The 26,306-nt window shown below is 39.9% G+C and overlaps 1 protein-coding gene across 2 annotated transcripts in view; it reads right to left on the bottom strand.

The window, feature by feature from the left end:
• The window catches only part of LOC117388238 (receptor activity-modifying protein 3-like), a 59,257-nt gene that overhangs the window by 7,269 nt on the left and 25,682 nt on the right, over positions 1-26,306 (bottom strand). Inside the window, exons 2-3 of one of the 2 annotated variants that reach the window (XM_033985742.2) lie at positions 6,846-6,875; positions 4,837-4,987 (exon numbers count right to left, since the gene is read on the bottom strand). In XM_033985742.2, coding sequence (XP_033841633.2) covers positions 4,837-4,987; positions 6,846-6,875 — 181 coding nt within the window. The remainder of the gene's footprint in view (positions 1-4,836; positions 4,988-6,845; positions 6,876-26,306) is intronic. The other variant, XM_055230232.1, reaches the window with a different exon arrangement.

Here is a 26,306-nt window from a genome sequence, read left to right as displayed (position 1 = left end):
AGAAAACACAAAAAACACAAATAAACCACAAATAAACCACAAAAAACACAAATAAACCACAAATAAACCACAAAGAAAACACAAAAAACACAAAAAACCCCACAAATAAACCACAAAGAAAACACAAAAAACACAAATAAACCACAAATAAACCACAAAAAACACAAATAAACCACAAATAAACCACAAAAAACACACAAAAAACCACAAAAAACCACAAAAAACACAAATAAACCACAAATAAACCACAAAAAACACACAAAAAACCACAAAAAACCACAAAAAACACAAATAAACCACAAATAAACCACAAATAAACCACAAAAAAACACAAATAAACCACAAATAAACCACAAGTAAACCACATTCTGCCGACTCTGGAGAATAATTCATGAAAATCCAGCACAGCACGAGCCCCCGGGACAGAGGCAGAGCTCAGTGTGCAGTATAAAAATATATAAATATATAAATATACAAATATATAAATATATCAATATAAATATACAGTTTTACCTCCACCCCACCTCTCCACCACAACCCCAGCATCTCCCCAACACCTCCCCAGCACCTCCCCAGCACCTCCCCCCTTCCTCCAGCACAGTTTCTAAATGATGGACGTCTGCTGTGGTTTTGATCTTCAGGTCAGACGGTGATGAACAGGGACAGAACGTATCAAAAATACATGAGGAGCTTTCAGCGAGAGGAGGAGACACAAATAAATGCACCGACTCCAGAGAGGAGGCTCAGCTGAAGTGAAGGAGGCGAAGGTGGATTTTTTTAGGTGCAGTTTGGGGTGAAACAAAAAGAATATATTTAGACACAAAGTCGACCTCTGACCTCTCGTGTCCCAGTTCAACAGAGGAGCGTCATGATCACAGACTGTTTATATAAATGGACGTAGCTGAGTGTTTCAAACAGGAAGTGATCATGGACGCACTTCCTGCTCCATCGACTCTGGCTCCAGTTCACTTTCTATTGAAAAACTGTCTCCTCTCTCTGTCTCTGCTGCTTCAGACTCATTCTGGTCTTAAATGTTCGTATTAACCCTCTACATGATCCTGGGGTTTTTATTTCACTCTTGTGTCTGTAAATCAAGATATGAACATTAATAATAATAATAATATAATAATAATAATAATCAGCGTGACAAGGTCGTCCCGTTTCACGCAGCTCATGAACGTGGCCTTTGTTTCCATGGAGATCGGCCTTGAGCAGAGAGGAGGCTCCACGGCTCCTCTGCTCCTCTGTTTCTCTCCCTCTCCTCCTCTGCTCCTCTCTCCTCTGCTCCTCTCTCCTCTCTCCTCTCTCCTCTCTCCTCTACTCCTCTACTCCTCTGCTCCTCTGCTCCTCTGCTCCTCTGCTCCTCTGCTCCTCTGCTCCTCGTGACGTGACGAGTTCAGCATCGTTCAAACGGAGCGAGGACTTGCACAGGACCAAGGCGTTACGCAACCGTGCAGCGAAGTGAAGAGAGAGAGGCAAGTGTATCAGAGAGACGGACGTACGAGTCTGTGCACAAGAACAAACAGGAACTGAACGTTCTACTGTCAGAGAGTTTCTCAGTGTGGCTTTAATTTAGCCTTTAAAATACAAATCTGATTTAAACTGGTTTAGTCCTGGTTTAGTCCCGGATTAGTTCCGGATTAGTCCTGGTTTAGATGCAGCTCAAAGCCACAATAAAACAGAGGCAAGTGGCGCATCAGCGCCACCCACAGGGAGTGTCGGGTCGGCCGAGTGTGAAGCACGGCCCGCACTATTATTATTATTATTATTATTATTATTATTATTATTATTATTATTATTATTATTATTGTTGTTGTTGTTGATTATCTAACATTCTCTTCTGTGTCATCAGACTTTAACCTGTAAATTTGCAGATGAGATTAAAACTTGAATAAAAATTTGATCACAAAAAAAACAACAAAAAAAACAAAGAAACCCAAAAACAATTCAGCACAAATGAAACAGGAAAAGTCAAAAGTGAAAGTTTTTCTAAAGTCAGGGAGAAACCATTTTTCAAAACATTGAAAACGACCTCCTGACAAACAAGAAACTTTAAAGTTTTTGTTAAAATACTGTCAAAACTTTGGACGATTCTGAAAAAGACTCAGTGTCTTTGTGAAAACTTTGTAGAATTTCAGTTTTGGAGTTTTCATGGTGAGTCTTTAAATGTTTTGTTAAATTCTCATCGTGACTCGACCGAGGGCAGTTTGACACGTGAAGACAGATGATGTTTAGTTTAGCCGGTGTTGAACATACTACGGCTGTGAAGTAATTTGTGCACGACTTAAATCGACCGAACTAGACGTCGTTATCTCTGAGTCCAAATAAAGAACCAGAGCTCGGAGTTAAATTTAGACCAGAACATTTCACCAAAACACAGAGACGCTCTCACTTTGGTCACATTTTTCCATCTTTAAGGAGCCACTCACCCACGGAAACACATCACTAACCTGTAGATGTTTAAGTCGAGAGTGGGATTTGAACCACTAACCTTTAGATGAGTGGGCAAACGCTCAACTGAGCCACTGTCACCCTTAAAATGAGCTGAACTTTGAGAAACCAACATGGGTCACATTAAACCGTTATTTTGTCTAATATCTGCAGGTTTCGTTGGTATTTATCAAACTATTTGTGATTTTAAAGCTCCACTGTGTAACTTTTCCATCAAAGTATGGCTCGTCTCCGTGGAAACGCTGCTGCTTCGCTCAGAATATTCCACAGTGCGACATTAAACATTAAACATTTCATCACAGGTTGAGTTTTTGCTGCTGAAAAACGCCTCGTAAATCAGGCATTCAGACTGTTAAAGGGCTCGCCTGTCCACAGACACGATATATTAAGCATCTCCATGAAGACCAGCAGGTGGCAGATCATCCATCAGAAAAGATCCAGAGTGTAGCTTTAACTTTAAGGCTGCAGCAGATGGTTTTCTTTAATGATCTGGATTAAAAGTGGTGGTGAAGTTGCACAACCAGATTTTGTTTTACATTTTTAATTCGAAACTAATTCAATTTATTTTTTCCGTTTTGACGAAACTCGACGCTTCAGAAACATCGTGTGAACTCGTGGAAAAGCTGGAGTTTTGTTGTTTTCTCTCTGTGTTGATCATTTCTCACATTGTTAAAGCAGGAAGCAGATGGAACGATCCTGTTTTTCGGTTTAAAATCTGTTTGTTTTTTTTAAATCTGCTGTGATTCATGTTTGAGCATAAATGTTACACCAGGAAATATGAAAAATGATCCTGTAACGCTCCTATAGATGTGTTTTGTTTCATTCACGCATGTTTGAGTCACACTTTATTATTAGTCTGTAACATCTACAAAGCTAAAAATGCGACGTTCCACCTTGTGATGTCATCAAGTGGGAGTTTTAAAGTGAACAGCTCCATTTTTTAACCTTTAGTTCAGTAGAAATGATCAACTCCAGGACTGAAATGATCCAAATGATTCTATAAATGAAGGTGTGTGGAGTTTAAAAACACAGTGGAGCACTTCCTGTATCACCACATGATGACATCACGAGGTGGAGTGTTTTCTACAGGGTTTGTGTGTTAAACATGTGAGAATGAAACAAAACACACAACTCCAGGTCTGTGGAGTCAAACGTCTCTTTTAAGTCATTTTCACTCTGTCCTGGAATTGTCAACATCTCTCCTCTCTCTCCTTTCTGTCTCTTTTCTCTCCACTCTCACCTCCCCCTCCTCTTTCTTTCTCTTCTGTCCTCCTCTCACTCCATTCTCTGTCTCTTCTTTTTCTCTCTCTCTTCTCTCTCCACTCTCTGTCCTCCCCCACCCCCTCTCTTCTCTTTCTCTCTCCCCTCCTCTCCCTGCTTTCTCTCTCCTCTCTTTCCTCTCCTTCTCTCTCCTCTCTCTTTTCTTTCTCTCTCCTCTCTTTCTCTCTCCTCTCTCTCTTCTCTTTCTCTCTCCTCTCTCTCTTCTCTTTCTCTCTCCTCTCTCTCTTCTCTTTCTCTCTCCTCTCTCTCTTCTCTTTCTCCTCTCTCTTCTCTTTCTCTCTCCTCTCTTTCTCTCTCCTTTCTCTCTTCTCTTTCTCTCTCCTCTTTTTCTCTCTCCTCTCACACTTCTCTCTCTCTCTCCTCTCTCTCTTCTCTTTCTCTCTCCCCTCCTCTCCCTGCTTTCTCTCTCCTCTTTCCTCTCCTTCTCTCTCCTCTCTCTTCTCTTTCTCTCTCCTCTCTCTTCTCTTTCTCTCTCCTCTCTCTTCTCTTTCTCCTCTCTCTTCTCTTTCTCTCTCCTCTCTCTCTTCTCTTTCTCCTCTCTCTTCTCTTTCTCTCTCCTCTCTCTCTTCTCTTTCTCCTCTCTCCTCTTTCTCTCTCCTCTCTCTTCTCTTTCTCCTCTCTCCTCTCTTTCTCTCTCCTTTCTCTCTTCTCTTTCTCTCTCCTCTCTCTCTTCTCTTTCTCTCTCCCCTCCTCTCCCTGCTTTCTCTCTCCTTTCTGTCTCCTTTTTATCTCCTCTCTCCTCTTTCTCACTTCTTTTCTCTCCTCTGTCTCTTTCTCTCTCTTCATGTGGTGATACAGGAAGTGCTCCACTGTGTTTTTAAACTCCACACACCTTCATTTATAGAATCATTTGGATCATTTAACCTCTGGAGTTGTCTCTTATCTCGACTGAACTAAAGGTAAAAGGAGGATTTAACATGAAAACTACCACTTGATGACATCACAAGGTGGAACGTCGCATTTTGAGCTTAAGAGTAATAATAAAGTGTGACTCAAACATGTGTGAATGAAACAAAACACACATTAGCGTTAGCATTAGCGTTAGCATTAGCGTTAGCGTTAGCATTAGCATTAGCGTTAGCATTAGCGTTAGCGGCATCTCACCTGATGAAGTACGTGAGGTTGCACCAGTACTGAGGCTGGATCAGAGCCATGTCCTTTTTGAAGTGCTCCCCGCAGACCTCCACCTCCCACTGCAGACGCGACTCGTTACACGCCCCTCGCCGCGGCAACGTGGCCTCCAGCGTCTCCGCTCCTGATGATGACACAACACGATGGTTAAAAGCTGCACTGCGGAGCTTTTCTGTTAAATGATCGGTCAACGTCTTGTCTCTGTGGAGATGTTGTCGCTTTACGTGGAGTTTTTGTGTTGTTTTTTTTTTTATAGCTCCAGATCATAGACTGTTTATGTAAATGGACGTAGCTAACCTGCTAGCCGCCGCGCCCCAAACAGGAAGTGATCATGTGCGCACTTCCAGCTTCATCAACTCTGGTATTTTGGTCTTAAATGTTCGTATTAACTCGCTTTACATGATCCTGGGGTTAATTTTTTTTTTTTTTTTTTTTTTTTTTTTAGTTATTTTGAGTTTATTCAATTTTTTTTTTTTTTTTTCATTTATTTATTTATTGAGGTTTTCTTGGGATTGTTTTTTTTCATTTTCTTCATTTTGTTTTTTTTTAGGGTTTTTTGTTTGCTGTTCTTCTTCTTATTTATTTTTTTGTTATTTTTAGTTTTTGGGTTATTTTATCATAATTTTTTGTTGTTTTTATTTTTTTTTCTTAATTTTTTTGTTATTTTGAGTTGTCTTTTTTATTTTATTTTTTTTTAGTTATTCTGAGGTTTGTTTGTTTTTTTGTTTGCTTATTTTTTGTTTGTTTTTAACTGTCTCCTCTCTCTGTCTCTGCTGCTTCAGACTCATTCTGGTCTTAAATGTTCGTATTAACCCTCTACATGATCCTGGGGTTTTTATTTCACTATTGTGTCTGTAAATCAAGATATGAACATTAAAAACAGACAAATCAGGTCCTTCTTTCCCCGAGGTCGCTCCTGTTAGCGTTAGCAACAGGTTTGATTGACAGCGTTGCTAAGCGTCCGTTCCCCATTAAACGAGTGGTGTGGGCGGAAGAGGCGTTACCTTCAACATCCTCGTTCTGATTGGCTCTTTGGTTGCTATGATACTCGTGGACGTTATTCTAAATACGTAACTCTGCTCCAGGTTAGCCGCTTTAGCCTCGATGAGCTTCATTTGGACCTGAAGCTGTGGGTGACGTCACACTCACTAAGTCCACTTCTTTATACAGTCTATGGTCCAGACAAGTGACTTTGTTTTATTTATTTATTTATTTATTTATTTATTTATTATTATTTTATTTTATTTTATGTTATTATTATTTTTTTATTTTTTTATTTGATTAATGTTTTTAATTTATTTATTTATTTATTTATTTTTATTTTTTATTTGATTTTTTTAATTTGATTTTTATTTTTTTATTTGATTTATTTTATTTTATTTTATTATTTATTTATTTATTTGATTTTTTTGACATCACACTCACTCAGTCCCTTCTTTACACATCTACGCTCCAGACAAGTGACATTATTTTATTTATTTATTTATTATTTTATTTTATGTTATTATTATTTATTTTATTATTTTTTTATTTGATTAATGTTTTTATTTATTTATTTATTTATTTTTTTATTTTTTTATTTTTTTATTTTTTTATTTATTCATTTATTTATTTATTTTTTATTTTTATTTTACTTGTTTTATTTTATTTATTTATTTTTGACTTCACACTCACTCAGTCACTTCTTCACACGTCTACGCTCCGGACCAGTGACATTTAAAGATGTTCTGGGATTGGTCGATAGGTTTCCATGGAGACAAGTCTAATCTCCATCCCGAAGGTTACACAGTGCAGCTAGCGTCGGCGCCAACTGGGCGTCGGTTCAAATCCTGTGATCGTTTTTCGCGTCCTTGTGCAAGACGCTCAATCTAAACTCGCAGGACTTGAAGACAAAAACGTTTAAAACTGTTTGGCGACTTTGAGCTTCCACAAAAAGACAAGACGTGTTTTTATGACGCGTTACATCAGAAATCGGCGCTTACCCGACACTGCTCTCGTCATCCAGGCGTTCACTGCGAAGAAAAACAAACAAACATTTTAAAATCCGATCCATAAAAGTCGTATTATCTTCAGATTTTTTTTCCAGCGTGTTCCTTGCGGCGCTGCAGGGTCTGGTCTGAATCTTAACAGCCTCATTGTGCTGTTAGTGCGGAAAAACAACTGGTCAGGGGTCAAAGGTCAGGGGAGGTTCACAGCGGGACGGTCCTGGTGCAGTCCCGGTGCATTGTGGGTAATCTGGGCCAGCGCGGAGCTCCACACTGAGAGGGACAGAGGGTGTTGATTGGATTTGTGATTAAACTGACACGGGGGAAGGTATTTTAAAATCCGCTCCCTCCAGCAACTCGGGACTGTTTCTCGTTTATTTTTAAATCGTGTCGTGACGGCGCGAGACAAGTTTTTTTTTGTTATTTAACTGTTTTATTGCTTAATTGCCTTTTCTCAATGGATTCATTCGCCTCAAATCTGTTTATTTCCTGACACAAAGCTTCATTTTAGGTTCAACTCGGCAAAACGGAGCAAAAAAACAGCACTGGAATGTACACGACTTCAGGTATTTTTACAGTTTGATGCATTTAATGTTTAAAAATAAGCTAAAAGTAAGAAGTACTATAAGAACCACCGCCCCAAAACAAAGAGAAGAAATAATTATGTCTAAAAAATAAAAATAAATACAATATGTAAGTTAAATACTAATAAATGCAGATAAAAAGTTGCAGAATATTTAGGATATTTTTAAAAATCAACAAGTTTCCTGCTCCTGAAAATGGCGGAAAGAAATTGTACATTTTAAAAGTTCATATTATCAGCAATGCCTTGGAAAGTCGTGAGCGATACTTTAAATCAGCGGCGTCAAACACATTTTCACCGAGGGCCACATCAGCAAAATGGCCAGATGTAAAATAAATGTAATTACTTTTTTAACTTTTTAATTAACTGTTTTTGTGTTTATTACTTATTCAAGTTACAAATATTGCAAGTGAATTTTCCTAGATGTAAAATATGTCTGTGTAACTGTGTATCTCCTGATAAACTGACATTTTAAGACCATCACACCTTTTAATTTACCCTGTTGAGGGCCACATAAAATGATGTCGCGGGCCGCATTTTGCCCCCGGGCCTTGAGTTTGACACGTGCCTTAAATTGTACGTTTCAGTTTCAGCGTTATATCTTTGTCAAAAAGGACTACACGTTAAAAGTACTTGAATTTTAAGTATTAATCTTGATTTGAGTCGTTACAAATACAGTTTTTACTTTCAATTCCTAGTAAAAAATAATAATAATTTGAGATCAATCAGAAATACGTGTAACTCCTCAAGTCCAAATATATACTGTGAGTTCAAAATTCTGTAGTACAAAGTCGCTCTACGTCTGTTTAAATAATGAACGTCTTGATTCGCTGACGTCATGACACGGAGCGGCCTGTAGGGGGCAGACGACTTTGAAATAAACTTAAATATATGATAGAAGTTGCTGTTGCTGTGATAGTAACACGTACAAATACTTTTACAGTTACAGTTGTCCGTCACTGCGTCGCGGTTCAGCTTTCGCAGTTTCGCGGATTTTTTAAGTGCAATTTAGCTTTTTTGCACGTACGAAGGTTTTGAACTTTGAGAGTTTAAAGAAAAATTAGAGAAATGTGAGAAAATGTTAACGCCTGTGTGAGAAAAGTGTATAAAGTGTGTGGTGAGGGGTTTTACAGACAAAAAACTTAGAGAATAACGTTCTGCACCGACAAAGGCGCTCAAAAAGTCGAGGAAGATGCTAACCGTCGTAGAAAAAGTTCGATTTCTGGACACGCTGAAGGACGGTAGAAGTTCCGTGACTGTAGAGGGCGCCATTACGGAACAAATGAATCTTCAGTTCGTTATATCAAAAAGGAGGAAAATAATGTGGTTTCATCCTATAAAACTGAACTTATTTTTAAAAATCTACGAAGGTTTTGAACTTTGAGAGAGTTTAAACGAGAGAGAAATGTGAGAAAATGTTAACGCCTGTGTGAGAAAAGTGTATAAAGTGTGTGGTGAGGGGTTTTACAGACAAAAACATAGAGAATAATTGTAAAAAATAAAGCTGATACTTCGCGGGAATCCTGTTGTCTGCACTACAGCCAGAAACTGAAATTAAATATACTTCGATGAACAGTAAACGACACATTTAACAGTTTAAATCTCGTCGCAGAAGTGGCTCTCGTCCCAAAACTTGACAACCTCGGGATTATTTTAACCACAGATTAATATATAAAGTTGCGTTCAATGAGAGAAATGGAAACTTACGCTTATACTTATTAAAAATTTGTGAAGGGAACAGGGATTTTTAAGTTAAATTAAAGTTAAACAATAAGCTAAAGTCGTCAGTAAATCAGGATTTAAACTTTAAATGTTAAAATTTAAATTTAAAATGTGAGAAAATGTTAACGTCTGTGTGAGAAAAGTGTATAAAGTGTGTGGTGACGGGTTTTACAGACAAAAAACATAGAGAATAAAGCAAAAATAAAGATGATACTTCATGGATTTCGTCTGTTGTGGGTTATTTTTAGAACATATGGACAATATATAAGTGTAATGTTGTTTATTTTCTCACACAGGTGTAAAATGCTCCGCCTTTAACCGACTGTTCGGCTGTAACTGAAAATAAAGATCCACAGAACGATCCCGGAGCCTCTGAGTCTGTTCTTCACGCGGCAGAACAGAAACCGACAAACGTGACCGTGCGATAAACGAGGGGCCGCTGTATTTGGCACTGGATCATATTTAAGAGCTTTTTACACGGTTTGGACGTGGTAGACGCGTGTGTGCATCTGGTTAGAAAAGTTAGAAAACAGTCATAGTTGTGTTATAGCGTAAACGCTAAAATGCTAATGCAAAATTGTAATATTACTAGTTAAAAATACAGTGTTATTTATGTATTATTTATTTATTTACTACTGTTATTACTATTTTTTTATTACTTTATTAGTTTTATTATTATTTATTTATTTATTTTATTTATTTTATTTATTTTATTTATTTTATTTATTTTATTTATTTTATTTATTTTATTTATTTTATTTATTTTATTTATTTATTTGTTTTATTATTATTATTTATTTTATTTATTTATTTGTTTTATTTGTTTTATTATTATTATTTATTATTCATTTATTTTATTTATTTTATTTATTCATTTATTTATTTATTTATTTAAATTTTTTTATTTACCAGTTTTTTATTTATTTTTTGCTCTATTTTTCTCTGCCGGCAGCTTGTAGTACCTCAGCATTTGAGAGCAGTATTTCTACTTTCTACTCCACTACATTTTTGCACTGGACTGAAAAGTAAAAGTATTTTTCTTACTGTGTGAGACCTGCTGAAAAGTCTGAGGGTTTTTTTTTTTTTAACACGTTCAGAATTTGAACAAAACAAAAATAAATAAAACAAATAAAAACTGAACAAAATGATGGATTCAGTCGTTTCTGTTGAACAAAATCCATCAAATCTTTATCAAAATCGTCACATTTGAAGCTTTAAAAACTCAAAATCTTTTTACTTTTTTAATCTTTAAGTACATTTTTAAACAGGTACTTTAGGTAGATTTTTTCCTGTGATACTTTTACTTTTGAGTATTTATTTTTCACTCTAGTATCTGTACGTTTAGTTCTGTATCCCCCCCTCGGCGTAAAGCGCACACGCCAATCACACTAAGAGCAGCCGAGAAGAGGCATTCAACTGCGAAGGGTAATAAACAGGCCAATCTGAGCGGAGTGACCTGGAGTACACCTCGGCGCCGCACAGGAAAACGCCGGTGTTTGAAGTGCGGCTCACAAAAGCTGCGGCGGCTAAATATAGAACACCCCCCCCCTCCAGTGTCACGCTCGCTCACATTTGGACTTTTTTGGACGGAGACGAAGGAGGGAGAGGATTTCGTAAAGTTTAAGCGTCATCGGAAGAGAACTGCGGCTTCGGTTAACATCACAAATCCGCGGCGAACACTCGGATTATTAAGCGTCGTGTCACCGGTTCATTTAGAGCTTTAGAATTACACAGAATGAAGCTTTTTTATGGTTTACAGCTGCGTCTTCTGTGTTTTTGCTTCTTCTTTGTGTGAAATTCAGTTTTTGACACTCCCTCTTCTCTTTGTAAAGGTCAGAGGTCAGTCGTATGTTGTAATCCCGTGGTTTAAGTTTCCCTTTTGTGATTATTTTTGTCTTTATTTACACCTTTAATTGCCTTTTAGTTGCGTTTAAGTTCATTTTGAGTTCTGATGTTGCCTGTTTCACACGTGTCAAACTCAAGGCCCCCGGAGCCAAATGTGGCCCTTCTCATCATTTTATGTGGCCCTCAACAGCGTAAATTAAAAGGTGTCAGTTGTCAGGAGATACAGATACACAGCCATATTTTTACATCTAGGCAAATGCATATGTCATATTTGCAACTTGATTAAGTAATAAATGCAGAAACAGTTAATTAACAATTTAAAAAAAGTAGTTATATTTATTTTACTTCTCTTTACTGATGTGGCCCTCAGTGAAAACGTGTTCGACAGCCCTGCTCTATTTCTCTTATTTTGAACCAGATTCAACAAAGAATGTGTCCAAACGTCTAATTTCTGCTCTTTTCTGCACAAAAAACTGCACAAAACAACAATGCAGAAGTCCCCCGCTCACACTCGAACAAGAATCAGACTCAAAGTGAAACGGATTTAGGCTGAAATTAGTAACAAAAGTAGAAACTCATTAGAAAAAGTTTAGAAAATGAACGTAAATAGGACAAAAGTGGACTGTTGGTAAATATGGTGGTTATGTGATGATGTCATATGGTGGGGGCGGAGCCAAATAACATTGTACTTTGCCATGAAACATCCAAAACATATTAAACCTGATCATTTCTATATATTTCTATGTTTCTAGACCCAAGAATTCAACAAAAACTTTGCTTTCCATCTGTGTCAAATCTCATTGGCCGATAGAATGTTGTGATGTCGCCTGAAACGCAGCGATTGGCCGTTTGTTTTTTGTTGTTTTTTTCCGACACTAGAATGCGATGATGTCACACGACCAGATGGGGAGGAAGAGCCACAGTTCCCCGCTGATTTCGTGGAAAAATCTCAAAAGAGATTTACAATTCACAGGTGTTGAACGTCAGCGTTTCATTCTGAGACTCGACCCTCAGAACTCGCGGTTTGACTAAAATCTGCTTTTTAATCATAAATATTTTAGCTCCGCCCTCTGAAATTAGTATCAAAAGTAGATTCTCGTTAGAAAAAGCTGAGAAAATTAGCTCAATAAACAAAAAGTTTGCTTTCCATCTGTGTCAAATCTCATTGGCCGATGGGATCAATGTGATGTCGTCTGAAACGCAGCGATTTGTTGGTTTTGGATCCTAAAACATGATGATGTCATACGGCCAGACGGGGGCGCAAGAGCCACGTTTCCTCCACTGACGACACGGTGTTTTGCCACGACATTTCCAATACGTAAATTCACCCGCACTGAACCGTGTTGCTTCTGACTATTTTCTCTCAAACCGAAAACGCTCTGTTCCACCTCGTGATGTCATTGTGTGGCGATACAGGAAGTGCTCCGCTGTGTTTTTAAACTCCACACACCTTCATTTCGAGAAGCATTTGGGTCATTTCAGGAACACTGGAGTTGCTAATCACTACTGAACTAAAGGTAAAAAAAAAAGGAGCTGCTAAAACTTGACAAAACTACCACTTGATGACATCACAAGGTGGAACGTCGCGTTTTGAGCTTTGGAGATGTGGCAGACGAATAATAAATGAAACAAAACACAACTCCAGGTCTGTTTTTGACGCACTAACGACATTAGAACATAGATTAAAGCTCAAAAGAGTCACTTTGAGCCTAATATTGGACTTTTAAACATAAATAATCAACATTTTATCTGTGAAGCTCAAATAAAAAACACAGAATTGACTTAAGTTTTCACACATTAACTCGACTTTCCAACAATGCAAAAAAAATGTACTCATCTGGAAGCGTTACAGCCCAATTATTTTACCATTTTTAACCCAAATTAATGATACAGGAGCCACATCGAGAACAAAACGCAAGAGAAATGTTCATGACACTGAGCACGTGCGGAGTTTTCTAGCGTTTTCCATTTCTACTTTCTCCATCTTTTGGGAGCAATGATGCAACCGCGAACCCTGTCTTTGAAATCCGTGTTCTTGGTTTGTGATGTTAGTCTGGTCCGACGCCGCGGGGGGTTTGGATTATGGACCAAACTGCAAAGATCGAGAATATTTTTGTATCTGACGCTCGTTTGACACAAAGACACAACAAACACTGATTTCTCCGCTGAATGTCGCCGTAGTGAAGCAGATTTAACGGCGTTTTATGATTTTTACTGTGTTAAAAACGCAAAAAAAACAGAACTACCGTATTTTCTGGACTATATATTATTCACTGTTTATGATTATACACAGAGTAAAGTCGCACCAGCAAAAAAAGCAGAAGAATGAAGAAAAAAACTGATAAATAGCATCAGACAAACTATGAAAAAAATGCGACTACCCTCTCTCTGTTCCCTCTCTCTCTTTCTCCCTCCCTCTCTCTGTTCCCTCTCTCTTTCTCCCTCCCTCTCTCTGTTCTCGCTTTCCCTCTCTCTTTCTCTCTCTCGTTCTTCGTACAAACTGCATTGTCTTTGTTCTCTCCCTCTCTGTCCTCTCTCTCTGTTCCCTCTCTCTCTGTTCTCTCTCTTTCTCCCTCCCTCTCTCTGTTCCCTCTCTCTCTCTTTCTCCCTCCCTCTCTCCGTTCCCTCTCTCTCTTTCTCCCTCCCTCTCTCCGTTCCCTCTCTCTCTCTTTCTCCCTCCCTCTCTCCGTTCCCTCTCTCTCTCTTTCTCCCTCCCTCTCTCTGTTCTCTCTCTTTCTCCCTCCCTCTCTCCGTTCCCTCTCTCTCTCTTTCTCCCTCCCTCTCTCCGTTCCCTCTCTCTCTCTTTCTCCCTCCCTCTCTCTGTTCTCTCTCTTTCTCCCTCCCTCTCTCCGTTCCCTCTCTCTCTCTTTCTCCCTCCCTCTCTCCGTTCCCTCTCTCTCTCTTTCTCCCTCCCTCTCTCCATTCCCTCTCTCAGCCAAATAAAATGGGTTTGCGGTTCTTCAAAGTTTTATCTGACTTATTTTATGCTTTCAGACTGAGTTTAAACGCACTGAGACCAGACGGACTTTTGCGGTGACAGTAAAACGAACAACAGCTAGCATGCTAACACATACTTCCTGATTATCGGACAGTAAAATGCTGTCCAATTAAATGCAATAGAACAGAACACAGTGGACGTATTTTGACCAATATTTCTCTACTGGGACAAGACACATTCACACACCAGAGCACACACACACTGGGGCGAGGGGGGGAAGTGTCTTGCTCAAGGACACAGTGGCAGTATTCATCTGTGGGAGCTGGAATCACACCGCCAACCCGTAGGCCAGTGGGAAAACGCTCTTCCGACTGAGCTACTGTCGCTCACTTTTGAATGGAATAGTCAAAGTCTTGTCCAGAGCTTGTCCCGTTTAATAAAAATGAACTTGAATAATTTATTTTAATGTCGTTTTCCAAAGATATTCCGTTCAAATCCGCTTCACTAAACGGAATCTGACAGGACGTCTTTATCCCACGAGCGGAGAACACGATCCACGCGGCAGATCCGACACGCCGACGTCTACGGTGGGAAAAGGGAATTGTACATTTTTGACTTTGACTCGTCTTTCTTCTCGTTAAACTCGTGTTTCTTGTTCCGTTTGCTTTGGCGTCTCGGGGACGTCTCAGAGGATCGTTCTAAGTTCAGCTCCAAAAACAAATCCACAACGAAAACAAATCCCAGACACGACGTCCAAAAACACTAAAGTGTAGTACTCAGGCTGTCCACAGGGGCGGCGCTACACATTGGCTGGTTGGAGGAGCTCGGGGGGGATGAGGTCTGCAACAGAGGGCCTCACCTCACACACGTACATACACACACATATATATATATACACACACACACACACATATACACACACATATATATACACGCACATATATACACACACACACACATATATATATACACACATATACACACACACTCATACACACACATATATATATACACACATATATACACACACTCATACACACACATATATATACACACATATATACACACACTCATACACACCCCCACCTACACACCCCTATACACACACTCATACACACATACACATACATACACACGCACACATATATACACATACACACACACCCCTATACACACACACACCCACATACACACACATATACACACACACATATACACACACACATATGTATCCATGCACACACATACACACGCACACACCTACACCCCTCCACACACACCGTCATACACACATAAACACACCCCCACCTACACACGCACAAACATACACACACATACACACAGACATATACATGTATACACACACAAACACACCCCCACATGTACACACACACACCTGTACATGCACTCACATACACACTCACATACACACACAGACATACACAGACACATACAAATGTACACACACGTACACAAACACACACATACACACACCCAATATATAATCATGTTTGTATTGTCTCATTCTGAACACTTGTCGTTGTCATTTGGCCTGTTGGGGGCGCTATGGGGGAGCGCTGGCCGCTCTAGACGAGGCTCGCGGCCCCTCGACCCTCCCTCCAGACGCCGGCCCTGGCTGTAAAGCATTTTTGCATTTTGTTTTTCCGCTCGTCTCGTCTAAAAATAGTTTCTAAGTTTAGCCTCCAACACAAATCGTCTTTAAAGCGATGAGAAACAAGGCGGAGGAAGCTGTGTGCGCCGCAGCTTTGCACACATCAACACTACGGCAAATATTTTTAGAGTTTTCATTTGACGTGCTGCGAAAAATCAGTGAACTAAACACATTCAGAAGCCGTTAGCCGCGTTTGCTAATTAGTCATCAAGACACGGCACGCTGCGAGAGCCAGATGGGACCGGGAGCCAGCTGTTTGTCAGGATTTATAAATGAACACGAAACAGGAAGTGGTGGAGGATAATCCGATCAGAGGCGAGCGGCGGGGGGTCTTTCTCAAATCACGAGTGCTAGCTAGCGCGCGTTCGATGCCGCTAATGTGGTGATTCACGCTTGCAATTGGTTTTTTTATGGAGGATTCGAAATTCCTGATGCGAGCGAGTGAGTTTCACAGATCGATAAACAGACGGCGGGGATGAACGTAGAGACGATAGAGACCGAAATGTAGCGCCGTTTATCAGACGAAATGAGACGTCAACGGCGACAAATGACTCAGAGGGGAGCCGTTTTGTTGCTAATTTGTTACGAGAAATTAGACAAAGTTGAATCTAGTGAGAAAACTGTGAGTCTAAAGTTTACGCAACTACTTTTAGAAAAAAATTAAAACTGTACAGGCCACAGCTTTTCTATAGAAAGTGAACTGGAGCCAGAGTCGAGGGAGCAGGAAGTGCGCACATGATCACTTCCTGTTAGCTAGCACGTTAGCTGTATCCATTTATATAAGCAGTCTGTGGATGTAACCGAAGAGTTTTTGACTGAACAGAATGAAATGTGCGATAGAATTTGAAGATAAGTTTCCTTCTTTACGAATGACTCAGCGGGCGGCCATTTTGTTGTTAATCTGTTCAGTTACACAAAGTTGAATTTTTTGAGAAAACTTCAACGTACACGACAACTTTTAATCACAAACTGTGTAAAGACGTCGGCTGAGCGAGTGTGACGTCACCCACAGCGTTCAATGAAGCTCACTGAAGCTAGCAGTCATAGCGGCTAATCTGGAGTCGAGTTCTATATTTGGAATTCCGACCACGAGTATCATAGCAACCAGAGAGCCAATCCAGAGTGAGGGTGTTGTCATGTAGAGGGTTAATATGAACATTTAAGACCAAAATGAGTCTGAAAGCAGCAGGGACAGAGAGAGAGGACAGTTTAAAAAAAAAAAATAATAATAATAATAATAATAATAATAATAATAATAATAATAATAATAATAAAATACCTTAAAATAATAATAATAATAAAGAAAAATAACTTAGAAAAATCCATCAAAATATAAAAAACCCTCAAAATAATAAAAAAATAAGAAAATAAACTAAAATAAAAAAAACTCAAAATAACTACAAATAATAATAATAATAATAATAATAGAAACAATAAAAAAACTAAAAACAATACTAATAATAATAACATACATGAAAAAAATACAATAAATAAATAAATAAAAATAAAAAATTAACTCAAAATAATAATGATTAAAAAAATGAACCCCAGGATCATGTAGAGTGTTAATACGAACATTTAAGACCAAAATGAGTCTGAAGCAGCAGAGACAGAGAGAGGACATAGTTTTTCAATAGAAAGTGAACTGGAGCCAGAGTCGACGGAGCAGGAAGCACATCCATGATCACTTCCTGTTTGGAACGTAGCAGCTAGCAGGTCAGCTATGTCCATTTATATAAACAGTCTGTGTGTGCGAGTGTTCATGATAAGTTTCTCTTATCTTGAACAACATTAATAAGTAATAAGTAAAATTTTATTGGATGAGAACCATGTAGAAACAACTTCCAATGAGAGACAGTTTTATCTTTCGTTATAGCTCGATGCAACACAATTTGGAGGGAACAGTTTGTGCCTCTCGCAGCTCAACACGGCTAAACATTTGGGACAGAGACGGCGGCAGAAGGTGGATCTCAGAGTTTATTATGAAATAGTTTCTTCAGTCGAGTTTCAAAATGGAGCACGGGGAAAAAAAACTTTAAAACTAAACAGACATAAGTGTGTATTTGTGTTTCTTGTGTCTATTGCGCAACATGTATTTTTATATGTGGTAATACATCATAAACATAGACTGTGTGTGTAAATGGACATAGCTAACACGCTAACCGCCGCTTCGTTACAAACAGGAAGTGATCATGGGCGTACTTCCTCGGGATTATGTAGAGCGGGTTAATACAAACATTTAAGACCAAAATGCTACAGTTTCTCAATGTAAAGTGAATTGGAGCCAGAGTCGAACGGAGCAGGAAGTGCGCACATGATCACTTCCTGTTTGGAGCGTAGCAGCGGCTAGCAGGTTAGCTACGTCCATATATAGAGACAGTGAAGTGTGTGTTTGCTAAAGACTTTTGGGACGATATACTCCACTGATTTAAAAGACTTCTGCTCTTCTGCTTGACAAAAATGTGAAATGATTTTAAATATTATCTTTGTTATGGGTAAATTCTTTTTCCACAAGTAGAGATTATTAAAAACCAAACATCTTTTCTCACATTTCATTAAAAAAAACTTTGTATTTTTTCCTCATCTGTGAGTTTTATGGAAAAGAAAATGCCATAAAACAAAAATGTAACATATGATCTAAGTCTTTTGGACAACCCCGAATATTGTGGAGGTTTTTTTATGCTTTTTTTTTTTCACTTTTTTTTTTCACTTTGTGTGTGTGTATGTGTTTTTTTAATTATTTTTTTATTTTTATTTTTTCTGCATTCCTATATAATACTCTGTTCTGAATTTTAATTGTGGAACTGTTCTATTCTGCCACAAATGTTTATTATTATTATTATTATTATTATTATTATTATTATTATTATTATTATTATTATTTATTTATTTATTTATTTATTTATTTATTTATTTATTTATTTATTTATTTATTTATTTATTTATTTATTTATTATTATTATTATTGTTATTTTTATTTTATTTTTTCTTACAAAAAGTGACATTCTTTGTAAAATAGATACATTTCCCTCTTCACATTCATTCATTAAAGATCCACAGATGAGACAGAGACCAACTGGCTAATGCTAAAAGTGTAATATTGTAAATCGCCGTGGTAACAAAGGCCACATTCCCTCGCTCCGCTGAGTCGTGTCCAGACGTCGGACTCGGTGGTTCCCAGTGTCCTGCTGCTCGACTCCCGCTGAGTCTGGACCAAAACTGAGCTCAGGGTTTGGAACAAAGTCTGAATCTCCAGCTCCAGCTCTCCACTCGTTCTCTCACTCATTTCATCTCACTCGTTCTTTCCTTCTCTCTCTCCATTTGTCTCTCTCTTCTCTCTCTGCCCCCCCCCCTTTCACTCCATTACTCTTACTAGTCTCTAACTTTCTCCTCTCTTTTTTCACTATTTTGCTCTTACACCCCCCTCCCTCTCTCGTTTTTTTCACTCTATTAATCTTACTGGTCTCTAATTCTCTCTCTCTCTCTCTCTCTCTCTCTCTCTCTCTCTCTCTGTCCTCTTATCCAATTTTTATCTCTCTATTCCCACTTTGTTCTTCCTCATTTTTTCCTTCCCTCTCTTCTGTCTCTCTCTCTTTCTTTCTTCTCTCTCCTCTTTTTTTACTCCATTATTCTCTCTCTCTCTCTCTGTCCCTCTAGCTCATTTTATCTCTCTCTTCTCACTTTGTTCTTACTCATTTTTTCCTTCCCTCTCTTCTCTCTCTCTCTCTTCTCTCTCCTCTTTTCTCACTCCATTACTCTCACTAGTCTCTTTCTCTCTCTCTTTGTCCCGCTCTCTCACATTTTTATCTGTCTTCTCAATTTGCTCTTACTCGTTCTTTCCTTCTCTCTCTCTATTTGTTTCTCTCTATCTCTCTTTCTCTCTCTCCTGTTTTCTCACTCCATTATTCTCACTAGTTTCTAACTCTCTCTCTGTCCCTCTATCGCATTTTTATCTCTCTCTTCTTGCTTTGCTGTTACTCATTATTTCCTTCTCTCTCTTCTTTCTCTCTGTTTATCATCTCTTCTCTCTCTCTGTCTCTCTCTATTTGTCAATTTCACTCTCTCTCCTCTTTTCTCACTACATTACTCTTACTAGTCTCTCACTCTCTTTTGCTTTTACTCCCTCTCTCCTTGTCACTCTCTCCTTTCTATCTTTCACTCTCTCCCCTCTCTCTTTCTCCTCTTTTCTCACTCCTCTTACTCATTCTTTCCTTCTCTCTCTTTCTCTCTCTCCTGTTTTCTCACTCCATTATTCTCACTTGTCTCTAACTCTCTCTCTCTCTGTCCCTCTATCCCATTTTTATCTCTCTCTTCTTGTTTTGTTCTTCCTCATTCTTTCCTTCTCTTCTCGTTCTCTCTATCTCTCTCTCTCTCTCTCTGTCCCTCTCTCCCATTTTTATCTCTCTTACTCATTCTCGCTCTAACTCATTCAAAGCTAACAACAACTAGCATGCTAACGCACACTTTCTGAATAAAATGCTTCCACAGTCTGTTTGTACTGGCCCTTTAAATGTGCACCGCCCCTTTAATCTCTCCAAATGATTCTATAAATGAAGGTGTGTGGAGTTTAAAAACACAGCGGAGCACTTCCTGTATCACCACATGATGACATCACAAGGTGGAACAGAGTGTTTTCAGTTTGAGAGAAGAACTCAGTCTAAATCTGCAGGTTTGTTTGTGTTAAATGTGAGAATGAAACAAAAAAAAAACAACAACTCCAGGTCTGTGTGTGACGAGGAAACAACATTATAATAATATTTCTACTTTTACTTGAGTATTTTTGCTCCAGTATCTGTACGTTTACTTTTACTTTTACTTTTACTTTTACTTTTACTTAAGTATTAAACTGAGAGAGTTACTTCTGCTGATCTGAACCTCGGGGTGAATCTTTTCTCCTCCAAACAAACGACTCACGACTCGAGCCACAGAGTCTGAATAAATGAAGAAAGACAAAGAAGATGGTACGAAGAAAGAGAGAGAGAAAGAGGGAGGGGACAGAGAGAGGGAGGGAGGGAAAGAGAGAGAACAGAGAGAGAACAGAGAGAAAGAGGGAGGGAAAGAGAGAGAACAGAGAGAGGGAGGGAGAAAGAGAGAGAGGGAACAGAGAGAGAGAACAAAGACAATGACGATTGTACGAAGAAAGAGAGAGAGGGGACAGAGAGAGGGAGGGAGAAAGAGAGAGAGAGGGGACAGAGAGAAGGAGGGAGAAAGAGAGCGAGGGAACAGAGAGAGAGCAGAGAGAGAGAGAACAAAGACAATGCAGTTTGTACAAAGAAAGAGAGAGAGAAAGAGGGAGGGAAAGAGAGGGGACAGAGAGAGAGAACAAAGGCAATGCAGATTGTACAAAGAAAGAGAAAGAACAGAGGGAACAGAGAGAGAGGGAACAGAGAAAGAGGGAACAGAGAAAGAGGGAGAAAGAGAAGAGAGAAAGAGAAGGAGCAGAGAGAAAGGGAATAGAGAGAGGAAGGGAGCGAGAGAGAGAGAGAGGAAAGAGAGAGAGGGAATAGAGAGAGGAAGGGAGTGAGAGAGAGGGAACAGAGAGAGGGAATAGAGCGAGGAAGGGAGTGAGAGAGAGGGATTTTATTTTTGAACTGAAGGTCACATGGTAAAACAGGAAGTGCTCCACTGTGTTTTTAAACTCCACACCTTCATATCGTTTCTGTCTCTGGAGTCGACGTTTATCTCGACTGAACTAAAGTCATTTGAACATGGATTAAATCTCAGAGAGTCCATTTTGTCTCGTGTTTATAAATTATCTCCAAGGGGCCGTTTTCTTGCTGGACGTTCGCCGCTCGATGATGAGGAACAGGACACGACGCAGCTCTTTTTCTTTTTTTTTTCTTTAGCTCCATTGGCAGATCTGCAAATATGCTTTTAGCAACTGAGGAACAACAAACTCCACTTACGACGAGAGATGAAGTGTGGACGAAGTGTTTGGGAATAAAACCCCACCTCTCCACCACCTCCACCACCTCCATCAGAGCGGGACCAGCGGCCATTTTGTACTGAACCGAACAAAAACAAAGAACGAGCGTCAGGAGGTTTGTTTAAGAAAGAAAATTAAGAAGGAAAAAGTGGTTTGTACAAAAATTAAATATGACTTTATATAGAGTCACTCACTTAGTCCTGGTTCAGTCCTGGTTTAGTCCTGGTTCAGTCCTGGTTTAGTCCTGGTTCAGTCCTGGTTCAGTCCTGGTTTAGTCCTGGTTCAGTCCTGGTTTAGTCCTGGTTTAGTCCTGGTTTAGTCCTGGTTTAGTCCTCGGTCCTTAATGTATTTATCCATTTCAGTTTGACTTGATAAAAACTCTACAGAGACACAACTGGACAGGAAACAGGAAGTAGTGACGCTAACAGTGAGCTAGCTGGTGCTGGTGCTGATACTGGTGTTAGTCCTGGTGTTGGTGTTAGTGTTGGTGTTTCGTTGTTTGGTGCTGGTGTTGGTGTTGTTCCTGGTGTTGGTGTTGGTGGTGTTGGTGCTGTTGCTGGTCCTGGTGTTAGTCCTGGTGTTGGTGTTAGTGTTGGTGGTGTTTGTGTTAGTCCTGGTGTTGGTGCTGGTGGTCCTGGTGTTGGTGTTAGTCCTGGTGTTGGTGTTAGTCCTGGTGTTGGTGTTAGTGTTGGTGGTGTTGGTGTTAGTCCTGGTGTTGGTGTTAGTGTTGATGGTGTTGCTGGTCCTGGTGCTGGTGTTGGTGGTGTTAGTCCTGGTGTTGGTCCTGGTGTTGGTGTTGTTCCTGGTGTTGGTGTTGTTGGTGTTGGTGCTGGTGTTGGTGTTAGTGTTGGTGTTGTTCCTGGTGTTGGTGTTGGTGTTAGTGTTGGTGGTGTTGGTGCTGGTGGTCCTGGTGTTGGTGTTGGTGTTAGTGTTGGTGGTGTTGGTGTTGGTGCTGCACACAGACCCAGTTCCGTGTCCAAACTCTCCTCACACAAAAGCCTCACGTCTCACAATCGTCTCAAATAAACTCCGTCGTATCTCGGGATAAAATCCACATTTCCCCGACGCCTCGGTCCGACTCACTTTACGTCCGTTAAACCTCGAGTCTTTTCCGTTTCTTCGCTGTAGAGTCGCGTCTGTGCTGCGGCTCATTACGGCGAGCGCAGCCACACGACTCCTGCTCCTGTCAGGATAATGGAGCTTTCACTTTCGACAAATTTACACAAAATAATCCGTTGTTTTGAAGTGTTTGTTGACATTTGAACGAGGTAAACGACGGACGACTGCGACGCTACGTGAACCGAGGTTAAATCAACAAAAGGTGACGCTTAAAGGAGACATTTTTTTAGGAAACACGACCCATTTTTGCTCAGGAAAAAGTTGCTTAGGCGTCGTTTATCTCCAGTATTTGGAAATCCGACCACAAGTATCTTAGCAACCAAAGAGCCAATCAGGAGCGAGGATCGTCAGTTTGACAATTTAGCACAGATTTTTACAGTTCTTGGTGAATAAATAAATATGTAAAATATGTAAAATGTCAAATTAAACAGGTTTGATTCCCACTTTGCATACTGTTGTTGTGTTCTTGGGCAAGACACCTCAGTCAACTTGTCTGATAATTGTGTGTTTATCATTTTAGAGTTTAATTTTTTCTTTTTTTTTTGTGGTTTGTTTAAAAATACGCGATTTTTGTGCATTATTTAAGAACGTGTTATTCCACTTCAAGTTATACGTTTACTCTTAAATCAGCCATATTGAGCTTGTGTCTCTATGGTTCTCATCTGTGGATCGTTTTGTTATAATTTACACGTTTTAAATCACAATATTCATCTAAAACGACGTAATAAAAGAAACACGCGAGCTGATTTCAAGTTAGAAAACTGTAGTGTCTGACGTCGCCGTAAACGTCATGACAATAAAGAGTCGTGTAGCTGTGGCGCCCCCTATGGACAGAGGCACGTCGCACTAGAGCAGCGCGTTTTTTTTTTTACATTTGTACCAAAATGACGACGCGACGCTGCCGAATCCTACGAGTATCAACGATTAAGAAAATAAAACTGGAGAAGGAAGTGCGGACGTCACAGTGGGCGTGTCACAGTGGGCGTGTCAGAGGGGGCGTGGCACAGTGGGCGTGGCACAGTGAAGGTTAAATGGAGGTAGATTGACAAAATGGCGTCTTGAGAATAGTCAATTAAAGAAACGACTAGAACATGGATAAAAGATCTATACAGTCCTGGTTTTGAACTTTAAACTTCCGACTTGCCTCCTGCAGATCTCAATTGTAAAACCGTGTTCATTTTGTCCAGTACGCTCCGGTCACGCTAGCACGCACTCAGCTAATCACATTTCGTTTGCACCGATCAGGGATTCCAGCTTTTCCGTGAAACGATCAGATCTATTCTCACGTCCACGAACGAGACCAAAGACAATGACTTTAAATTCGAGGAACAGAAAGTTTCCAAAGTGCGCGGCGAATCCAGATTAGCCCGGTAATGGCTAACGTAATGAGTTCCCCCTTGACTTTAGGCTGCTTTAGTTTAAAAATATGCTAATATGCTGACACGCTAAAGTAGTGGAGTGATGTGAGTCTGCGGGGACGACGGAGACATTAACATCACGACATTAAGACGGAGTCATTAGCCGTGCTCTTGGTTCTTGGCAGTGATTCGTTACAGTTTCCGAATCTAAACGACTCCAAACCTCCCAGAGCCGTGTGCAGGAAATCCACTGTGACAGGAAGTGCGTGAGTGATGCTAACGCTAACAGCTTTAATAAAGTTATGCCATCTTAAATGTGTTAGCGGGACAGGTTGTTAGCCACATTGTGCTACCAGCAAAAAAAAAAATTTCTCTGTTGCAGCAAGTCATAAGTTTATTCGACGGCCTGGGAGCAGCTACGGAAGCTCTGCAGGGACATTTTATGGAAATACAACTTTGCACTTACAGTTTACAATAGTTTTAAATCAAAGTCAAAGTCAATGTTTTAGATCTCGGGTTTGTTCTCATTTTATTTGGACTGATTCATGTTTGAGTTTAATCTTTAATCGACTATTTTCAAGACGCCATTTTGTCGATCTGCCCCCGTTTAACCTCCACCTGTGACACGCCCACTGTGACACGCCCACTCTCGTCTCCTCTCGTCTCTTCCTTGTCTCTTCCTTGTCTCCTCTCTCGTCTCCTCTCGTCTCTTTGTCCTTGTCTCCTCTCGTCTCCTCTCGTCTCTTTGTCCTTGTCTCCTCTCTCGTCTCTTTGTCTTTGTCTCCTCTCTCTCGTCTCCTCTCTCATCTCTTTGTCCTCGTCTCCTCTCTCATCTCCTCTCGTCTCTTTGTCCTTGTCTCCTCTCTCGTCTCCTCTCTCGTCTCCTCTCGTCTCCTCTCGTCTCTTTGTCCTTGTCTCCTCTCTCGTCTCCTCTATAATCTCTTTGTCCTCGTCTCCTCTCTCGTCTCCTCTTGTCTCCTCTCGTCTCTTTGTCCTTGTCTCCTCTCTCGTCTCCTCTCTCATCTCTTTGTCCTCGTCTCCTCTCTCGTCTCCTCTCTAATCTCTTTGTCCTCGTCTCCTCTCGTCTCCTCTTGTCTCCTCTCGTCTCTTTGTCCTTGTCTCCTCTCTCGTCTCCTCTCGTCTCTTTGTCCTTGTCTCCTCTCTTGTCTCCTCTCTCATCTCCTCTCTCGTCTCTTTGTCCTTGTCTCCTCTCTCATCACTCTGACTCTCCCACTGTGACGTCCTCACTTCCTTCTCCAGTTTTATTTTCTTAATCGTTGATACTCGTAGGATTCTGCAGCGTCGCGTCGTCATTTTGCTCCAAATGAAAAAACAAACAAAAACGTGCTGCTCTGGTGTGACGTGCGTCTGTCCATAGGGGGCGCTACAGCATGTTCCCCTCCCCTGGACTCCACAATTTTCTAATTTGAAATCATCTGGAGTGTTTCTTTTTTAAGTCGTTTTACTTGAATATTGTGATTTAAAATGTGTAAATTATAACAGAATGATCCAAATTAAAGGAAAATGATGTAACTTTTCTGATCATTCATTGGCTCAAAAATATCTTGAAACACATGTGAGGTGAGTAGACTGACTTGCCACTTCACAGATCTGACCTGTAACTTCCATCATTTACAAAAGCTAAAAAAAGTGTCATGTCGATTATTCCCCCTGCTGCTTGTCTCCGTGGATTTGTTATACATTACCCAAAATGCTCCACAGTACGGCATTAAACTTCCCTACATCTTAATGGAGACAAGGACGCAGTATAATCAGACTAAGTTACAGGTCAGATCTGGGTAACGGCAAGCCAGTTTACTCTACTTCCATGTGTTTCGAGGTATTTTTGAGCATTTGGCTGAATGTTAGCAACACCGTCACCACGGAGACGAGCGACCGTGACAGATATATTTGTCTCGTAGCTAATTTGTTCCATGATATGAACCAGTTTAGATACGAGCACTGTTTTGTTTCCATAGCAACTCAGATTGGACTAAATGAAAGCTTCACCTTTTTGCATTTTACATTTTCAAGCACAAAGTTTGAGCCGCAAACGTAAAAAGCAAAGTCCTATTTCCATTTTGTCCCTAAAATACATGAAATGAGATGGTGCATCCAAACCAGACTGTAAATGTAAACGTAGCTAACCCGCTAGCGTCGCGTTTATCGACTCTGGCTCCAATTCACTTTCTATTGAAAATCTGTGTCCCCTCTCTCTGTCTCTGCTGCTTCAGACTCATTTTGGTCTTAAATGTTCAGATTAACCCTCTACATGATCCTGGGGTTCATTTTTTG

The sequence above is a fragment of the Periophthalmus magnuspinnatus genome, chromosome 20 (genome assembly GCF_009829125.3).
Source record: "Periophthalmus magnuspinnatus isolate fPerMag1 chromosome 20, fPerMag1.2.pri, whole genome shotgun sequence".
NCBI lineage: Eukaryota > Metazoa > Chordata > Actinopteri > Gobiiformes > Gobiidae > Periophthalmus > Periophthalmus magnuspinnatus.
Note: the sequence above shows the minus strand (reverse complement) of the source record. Positions and strands in the feature narration are given on the sequence as shown.